We start from the raw sequence: 9,477 nt of genomic DNA, 5'->3' as shown, positions 1-9,477 counted from the left end.
TGGAACCATAAAAATACCCAAATTCAATATAACCTAGCAGGTATTATTTACCAAACGTAAATCTATTTTTCTACGTATTTCTTTATATTCATTCAAACGCTTTATTATTTTAAATAGCAAGACCATTACGACACCCAGAAGACCAACAACAACCAAGAATAGTAAAAAGCTAAAAACCCACTGGGGAGTAATTATTTCTCAGTACAAGTAGCCTGCTATTTCGAACACTTGTAGGATGTGTAGGACCAGTGCAGATTATGTAAATGTTTATTTTGTTGATTTTTGTTTTAAATATAATTATTTTTCACGTAGAAACGTTTGGGGGGTCACTTTAGGTCTGTAGCTATTCTGTTGATTTTGTGTTTGTGCAGAGCTGAGAAATGTGTGTTAGCGTGTTTTGACCGGCAGGGGGCTCTTTTTATCAATAGTTGGGAATAAATAAATCTGTGCTGACAGATGAAAACTGGCAATCCTCTTCTGATGGCTCAGTTTCTTTAATGTAAACCTTCTGATCATGTATGGAAGGATGTTTATCCATATTTGAATCTGTGCATGCCATATACATAATTTTTAATATGTCTGCTGTGATTTATTTTCTTTGACCTTCAGATACATTTTAGTTTTAAATGCGTGTGCTTGTGTGTGTGTGTGTGTGTGTGTGTGTGTGTGTGTGTGTGTGTGTGTGTGTGTGTGTGTGTGTGTGTGTGTGAGAGAGAGAGAGAGAGATAATTCAGTTTTGATCAATTTAAAATTACTTTAAAATGCCTGTTTTCATAACCAAAATAGTTAGGAGGTTTTAAGTATATGATATAATCTTAAGTAAATAGTTATCTATATCTATATAAAAGATATTCAACCAAATGAAAATTCATTCAAATGAAAATTATGTCATTATTTACACACCCACTTGTTTCAAACCTGTATGAGTTTCAGAAAAGATAATATACTGAAGAACCCCTGAAGAAAAAAACTAAACAAAAACACAATTGTCATTAACATCCATTGTATTATTGTATTATTTATAAATTATTCATTGAATTTACATTTTTTAAGGTAACTGGTTGCAAACAATTTATTTGACAATTTAATTTAAACAAATTAGATTTATTAATGTTTCTTAACTTGTTTTTTTTTTTTTTTTATTCAGCCCATATAACTTGTTTGCAACCAGTTACTTTAAAAAATGTAAATCCCATTAACTTTTCAGTGTATTTCTTCTAAAGATCTTCCTGTCATTACTCATAAAAGATGCAGTTTCTCATACTTAAAGTGTTCATGTCTTGTCCTGTCATATAATACAGTGTAAATAAAAGTGTACAAAACTGAAAAACCAAAACGAAGGCAAAGCTTAGAAGTTTCAGCTTTCATAATCAAGGCTGCGTCCAGATACTATTATACTATTGGAAATTTGCATCCAATGGGGGCGGGTGCAGGTGGAGCGTAGCCACACCTCTGGGGTGAGTTTTAGAACACGGGGCGGCGCTATCTCAATAAGCTCCTCCCCCACCCTGCTGCCTGCGCTTGGTTCTGTTGAGCTGAGCTCAGACTCCCGTGGATCTGCGCTTCGGTCCGCAGCTGAGCCTAATCACACAGACATACTGTTTGGATAACAAACCACGAGCAGCAAAACACCGTTTATGGTTTTATCTGAAGATTTCACAATGTCTCGCACCGACGAGGTCCACCGCATTACGGAAAATGTCTATAAGGTAAAGTGCACTGATCAACTGATGGAACAACTTATTGATTGCACAGGTGGTGAGATACTAATACTTGCGGATCGAAGGTGCGTGTGTGTTTAAACTGACTTCTCGCTGTGTTTCGTAGTACTGCTTTAAATGATTGTCTTCAGTAGAGTTACGTTATTCATTTTATTTATTTATTTATTTTTTTCGTTAAGGAACTTACTGAGAAATGAAGTTCTTGTTCGTGTTGCTAATGTCATTGAAATGCCGCCCACCATGAGAACAGAAGTGATTTGCATTGTTTATTTTACTTATCTGTCACGATAAGAACCTCTCTCTCTCTCTCTCTCTCTCTCTCTCTCTCTCTCTCTCTCTCTCTCTCTCTCTCTCTCTCTCTCACACACATACACCCACCCACACATCTATCTATCTATCTATCTATCTATCTATCTATCTATCTATCTACTATCTGTCTAGTCTTTTTTTTTTGCAACTAATTTGTCCAACGATTTGCTGAACTAATTATAATCTTTTATTTATTTATTTAAATGTTAATGCATCTTGCTGTTTTCATTTATGTTTTAGGAAAAGTGTTTGCACTAATTAGTGTCTTTAATTTCACCGAAATCAAGTGATCCAGTGCCATGATAATTAGAATATAAAGCAGAACACATTTTAAGTATTAGTTTTGACTCCACACCAATATGCTGATAAACTCAAAGGTCTTGAGTACTGATGACAATGATGTCAACTTGATCCAGTTCATACAATCTACAAAAATGACTAAAAACACTATTAACACTACATACTGATGTGACCGTATAGAAACGTTATGTAGTCCTGTTGTACTCCAAAACTGTCGAGTCAAGTATAAACTCGCCTATAGACAGAGATTGTTATTAACATGCGCATGACATCACCGTTTCACAAAATTGCAGTTTTGTTGTTCACACAGAGATGATAATGGTGTCATTTTAAAAAATGTGCACTTTTAAACCATTTTCAAAGTTAACATTGTCATAAAAAGCATCAGTGTTTCCACTAAAATAAAACTGTTAAGGCGCATTTCTGTTGAAGCATTTTTGTGCTTCAAAAACACAAGAATTTTTTTTTATTTTTGTGAATGGAATCACTGCATTATTATTAAACTAGCCAGGCACTGGGCAAAGGTAGTGCAATCCTGATCGCAAAAAAAAAAAAAAAGCTTCGGTGGACACGTGCCCTCAAAATTATTTTTACACAACACCATTGCCCATGGACACATATTACTGTATGTTTTAGCTGTTTAACACATTGCATTTTGGGAACCTGAAAATGCAAACCTTGAAAAAAAATAGTTTAAAGAAATTTATTACTGTATATTATATTATTCCAATTAGATTTTGTTATTGTTCGTCTCTTAACGTTGACATCGCCATCTACTGGCCTGACGTGCAGGAAACAATAGGTGCATCCCAAATTACATACGGATGCACTGTACTTTGTCATTTTGTAATATAAATAAAGAAGTGCATTCATGCTGAAATGTTCCTTTTATTCTAAAGGTTCTCTCTAAAAACCCGCATGATGCACTTATTTAACGTTAAAAAGAAGTGTGGAATTTTTAACATTTCACACACTCAACGGCTGCAGCTTCGCTCACGTAATGGAAAGGGCAGAACTATCAGGTTTGCATTACTTCATTTATTTTGGATTGTGCAAGCAAAAATCTCTTACGAGAGTAATTATACCATCTCTCAATGGTGAATGTAGTTATATACATCAGGTACTATTTATGGCAGGTACTATTTCGTAGTTTGATCATTTATTTCACTAATTTGTCAACCATCAAACATTGACTGGGAAACATTGTCTATGTAGTAAAAAACCATTAGTGTTCCATTTCGGATGACACTAAATTCATATACTATGCTGTTAAGTGTGTAAGTGCACAAGTACATGGTGCAAAGTGTTTAGTGTTGTATATTTTTGGGACACAGTTTTTTAAAATTATTATTATTTAAATTTTTATTTTTTTATTTTTATTATATATATTTTTTTCAATCTGTGAACAACACTTGTCTGAACAGTATATGAAACAAAAATGCAAAGCAAATGTTCTTCTTACCACATTGTTTAAATGTAATTTCCATAAATATTAATTTAACTACAATGGAAAATGGCATTTTTTTATGTATTTTAGTGACATCAATAATTATATTTAATAGTTTAATAACTGAAATGATGCAGCTTTTAGATGTTTGGAGTCTGATATGAAGAACTGATTTTAATTTGTCAAAGTCAAAAACAGGTGTGTCATGGTGGCTCATTGGTTTGCACTGTCGCCTCACAGCAAGATGGTCGCTGGTTCCAGTCCCGGCTGGGTCGGTTGGTATTTCTGTGTGGAGTTTGCATGTTCTCCCTGTGTTCACGTAGGTTTCCCTCACAGTCTAAAAACATGCGCTGTAGGTGAATAAAATAAGCTAAGTTGCGCATAGTGTATGTGTGTGAATGAGTGTGTATGTACTGGGTTGTGGCTGAAAGGGCGTCCGCTGTCTAAAACATATGCTGGATAAGTTGGTGGTTCATCTTGTTGTGCTGACCCCTGATGAATAAAGGACTAAGCTTAGGGAAAATGAATGAATGAATGAATGAATGAAAGACAAAACAAATTGCCACAACAGTAATAAAAAATATATGAAGAGTTTAGATGCAAAAACCTCAATGCCGTTTGATATTTTCATCTAAATTTAACATTTTTCTCAGACTCTTGTGTGTAGGCTCAGAAATGTTACTTTTATAGTTACGAATCAGTTCTTTTCATTACTTTTAAAGTGAAATACTTGAACAAAAACCTAGGAGGCTGAGACAAATGCTCATTTTTAGGACAATTTTTGCATCTGAGTTCTTTATCTATTTAATTTATGGAATTACATTTGAACTAAGCTTGCTTTCTAAAGTGACAATGCACATCTATCATGCATTTTTTCCTACCTTCCTCATGTTTTGAGTCTTGTTCCAGGTAACGTGCATTGGTTGCTGTGTTTATTGGCATGTGTTCTGTAGGGCATTCCTGCAAATGCGGTTTAGGGAGGAGGACGTGCTGGTGTGTGTTGCTACAGGTTCCGTCAATGTATGTTTCAATACATTCCCAGCAGCTTTCTAACACAGTTTTTAATCTGTAACCTAATAACTTAACCCTTGTGTGCTGTTGGGGATGTTTTCATGCACTGTGGGGTGATTTTGAGGCTTAATTTGGCCACAAGTTTCTCTGTGTTTCAGCAAATTGAATCTTTTTTTTTTTTTTTTTGGTGATGTCTTATTTTGACCCATATGTTGGATGAATGGTAATTTTTCAAAACACTCTGGGCAAATCTACTGCCATTTTGTTACGGCCATGGCTGTTTTTGACTTCTATTATTATTAATTTTTTACATTGCAAAGCCATGACATCATATGCATTTTTGATTGTTAGTGGTTTTCCCTGTTGGGAAGATGTACAATTTGTGTGTTCTTCAGTTGATCATCAGGCACAATGCAAAAAAAGCTTAGTTTCTGGCTTTTATATGGAGTGTAGTAGGGCTGCACAATTTGAAGACAAAAAAAAATCTAATTGCTATTTTTCTGATCAGTTTTTATATATATTTTTAAATATTTTTATAGTTTTTAAAACTTTTTACCAGCATTTTACTGCTATTTCCTTAAATAATCTATAGGTTTGATATGGTGGTTATAACAGAGCCAAAGAAAGACCAAGCTTAATCACAAAGTATGCTACACTATGTATTTTTAAAACCTCTTTAACATTGTTGCCATCATGTTTTAAATGTAGTTGTCAGTTATAATGACAAATTAAGAAAATAACTACAACATCTTAAATAAAATAAAATGAATTATATATAAAATGTTAAACTTTTAAGGATCCAAACATGCTGTTAACAATTTTACATCAGTAAAACACTGGTGATATTAACTAAGTTCGAAACGACAACAGCAAACATTTTTGCTATTTAAAGTGCAAAGAACATGAATAATTATAAAGCCAAAAGGTTACAAGAAAACCTTCACGTTTAGATTGTTACATTGTTCAGGGTCAGCTTTTGCAATTTGAAAATGACACCCTTTTAAATCACGATTTCAGTTTAGTAACAATTAATCGTGCAGGCCTAGAGTAGTGTGTGTGTGTGAGAGAGGGACTTTTGCTCACTTACCTTGATTTGTTTGAGAAATAAAAATAAATGAGTTCAGAACACAGTAAACATAGTAAGTGTATTTATCCACGCACCCTATAATTTGCTGCTTTACTCCATAGAACTCCACATAAAAAACAGAAACTAGTTTTCCCAGGCCTATCCAAAGGGTTAATGGTGCCAACAGATGATAAAAAAAACACATTTTACCTCATCTCTAAAGGGAAAACCACCAATGATCAAGAATGCATTATCATTTTGTGTGAAGGCTTTGCCATCAAAAAAAAAAAGTGGTCATAATGGAAGTCAATGGGGCAAAAACAGGCACGAACATAACGAAAGGGTAGTCAATTTGAACAATACAGAAGAGTTAATAGCTTTTAAAAAAAATAAAATGTGTGTATGTATGTATGTATATATGTATGTATGTATATGTATGTATATATGTATGTATATATGTATATGTATGTATATGTGTATATATATATATATATATATATATATATATATATATATATATATATATATATATATATATATATATATATATATATATATATATATATATATATATATATATATATATATATATATATATATATATATATATATAAGAAAGTTAGTATACTTGCCAACCAGTAGGATTACGGCTCTCATCAGATACTTAAGCCTGTTAAATAGGCCACCTGAAGTCCAATGCCTAAAATGAGGACAAAGAAACTATTCTGGTTGATTAAGGGCAAGCGGATCCCTTCTGTATCTGGGCTGTTGCTCTTAAAGCGGTGGGAAACTCATCACAGTGTGGGTTCAGTGCAATGCACATAATCTATTCGTTATTTCGATTCTAGTTTACTGTGTCAGTCTGTTGATTTACATTTGATCAGTCTGAAGTGGGTTAGGCCTCAGAGGAGGGTATGAATTAGATCACTAGCAGTCTATTGGTGATCTGCCGGCCGTTTAACAGAGAATCGTTGTGTGTCAGTTCAGCGTTTATGTCTTTCAGCTGGATCCACTGTCCGGATTCACCAGCTACTCCGTTAAATCGGTAGGCGAAAGAATGTATGAGTTCAAAAGGAGTGCAGTATTGATAATTGTTGTGCATGTACAGTGTGTGTGTGTGTGTGTGTGAGAGAGAGAGAGAGAGAGAGAGAGAGAGAGATAAGAGGGTAAACATCAGTGGGATGTTAAACATCTGCTGAAGTGTCACAGAAAGCCAGAGCTTGTGTGGAAGCTTGTTTTTACTACAGAATGAAACATGAAATAAGTAATGAAGACTTGTTGGCCTACAATCCAGACTTTGTTACTTACTATTACTATTTTTATATCAAGTGGCAAGTTTATCTTTTTTATTACGATAATTTCTTGTGATTCTAGCCCAATCTTATGAGGAAATATTAATAATTTACATGTTATGAATTTAACTATTATTAGAAAAGCAGCTAATTCTGAAGAAAATATAGTTGTTGTTTTTTTAAAAGAGTTTTGCACAAACCCCACCCTAACCCTGCTCCTCGTTGAGGGGGTCAGCAAGTAGTAACCACTAAATTAAAAAGGGATGAATTGTCATGAGAGTGTTTGTAATTTTCATATTTTGTTTTTATTTAATTTATTTAGATTTGTTTTGGGACAGGAGGGTTAGGGAAAAGTCCACAAGCTGGAACTTGAACTCAGGACTGCAGTGCAGTGGTGCTACAGCAGTGGTGCTCAACCTTGTTCCTGGAGATCGACCTTCCTGCAAAGTTCAGCTCCAACCCTGATCAAACACACCTGAACCAATTAATTAGGACCTGAACAGCACTTGATAATTACAGGCAGGTGTGTTTGATATGGGTTGCTACTGAAATCTGCAGGAAGGTTGATCTCCAGGAACCGGGTTGGTGACCCCTGTGCTACAGTATTTGTCGACACCCTGCCAAGTAGGCTATCGGTGCTGACAGGATTCTTTTCAGGATTCATATTTTTGTTCATATCAACTTTCTTGCTTTTTTTCTTCTCTGAATTGTGAGTTTGCATTTCACAGATCTGACATATGGGGCTCATTTCAGAAAGCAGGTTAAGTGAGTATTTTAACCCTGAAATGAGATGAACTCTGGGGTTTCCAATTTAAAATGGCAGGTTAGTCAAACTGGAGAAAGCTGGGAAAGTCAAGCCTGTTTCTGAAAGAGAGGGAACTTTAACTCAGAGTCAGTTACCATGGTAACTTACTCTGTGAACCTAACCTGGTCAGGAACAGGTTTTATTCTATAAACTCAGAGTTTCTGTTGGACTCCTCCCCTTTTTTAAAGACAAAGCGGTATTTCTCGCCTTAGCCTTACGTTTCCACCCACCTTTTTTTAATGCTCATTTTGGATGTGTGCATAGAAAATGATTGATGGTATCGTCATGATGCCAATAACTTTTGAAAATACGCATTAAAAAATATGGGCATAACTGAGAAGCTAATTAAACTTTTATTCGATAAGAAAAGATGTGCCTAAACTACGATGGAAACACTTTTACTGAACAAATTCCAGTATGTGCATTAAAGTTTTGTTAAAAGAGATGATGATGAAAAATGTGTGTGAATGGACAAACCAGCGGGCTGAGCACACTGTAAACTATCTGAAAAGTTGTTTTGGTCATTCTAAAATGCCTGAACCGTTTCAGTATTATTATATTATTAATGAACTCCAGAGCGTCTGCAGCGTGTCAGGAACGTCTGTTCTCCATGTCTCAATGGATTCAAACGCCCCCACGCGTTCATTGTGTGTCAGCATTGTCTTCTGAGGCGCAAGTACATTTATTAAATAAAGAAAAGATTGACGCAGCTTCTTCTACAGCAGTAAATTCTATTTTTACTGTTGATACTTGTTGCCAGTTAATAAGGAAGTGATTTTGTTCTCTTTATGCGTTATTCCAGTTTTGCACAAACTTAACTAATATTTTTGAATGGAAACATAGCTGTTGCCTACTTTTAAGTCACACAAAGAACAAAGTCATGTACGAGAATGGCTTGTCCTTTTTTTAATTAATAATTAGCTTAAATTCACTTTGACGTACTGCAACTAGATTAATGGGATGATTACTTGTTCTTAAAACTATTTTATTAGTTCTGCTTGCACTCTAAATGTCATATCAACCTCTATCACTTGATCAATAATAGAGGCAGACACACAAGTGCACTTTTAAATCTATTAAAACTTATCAACGTGTATAAAAGTGAGAACGTGTAAAATTTTTTGAAACGTCACACATAACATTAATTATTTTATTATACTTAAATTTTATACTTATTTAAATACTTTAAATGTAAAATTACACATTAACTTGAACAGCTATTTTTTCACGCTAACTGTCTCTGTTTCGCTGAGGCAGTGGTGTTGCTTTTTTTTAAATGTATGGTAATATTTGCTATAACTTTGCATGAGCACATCAAGTTCAGCTGGAGAAAGAAATGCTGAAATGTCTTGTTTCAGATGTTGCCATAGTCACTTGTAATATCTGCGCTCCATTGATAATGCCTTTTTATAGATGCGGTGTGCGTGCTTAACTCTTGGTCTACTCAAAGTTGATTGACCTAACTCCGATCAGCTGTTCTGAAACCGAAAACTTGTGAGTTTTTAATCTCTCGGTAAATCAACTCA

The 9,477-nt window shown here is 34.5% G+C and overlaps 1 protein-coding gene across 1 annotated transcript in view; it reads left to right on the top strand.

Annotated features, from left to right (window-relative positions):
• Positions 1-1,523: 1,523 nt before the first annotated feature.
• The window catches only part of baiap2a (BAR/IMD domain containing adaptor protein 2a), a 259,055-nt gene continuing 251,101 nt past the window's right edge, over positions 1,524-9,477 (top strand). The window contains exon 1 of the mRNA XM_056454140.1: positions 1,524-1,709. Coding sequence (XP_056310115.1) covers positions 1,638-1,709 — 72 coding nt within the window. The 5' untranslated portion in view covers positions 1,524-1,637. The remainder of the gene's footprint in view (positions 1,710-9,477) is intronic.

Source organism: Danio aesculapii, chromosome 3 (genome assembly GCF_903798145.1).
Source record: "Danio aesculapii chromosome 3, fDanAes4.1, whole genome shotgun sequence".
Lineage (NCBI taxonomy): Eukaryota > Metazoa > Chordata > Actinopteri > Cypriniformes > Danionidae > Danio > Danio aesculapii.
The sequence above is the reverse complement of the archived record's forward strand: the minus strand, read 5'-3'. Positions and strand labels throughout refer to the sequence as shown.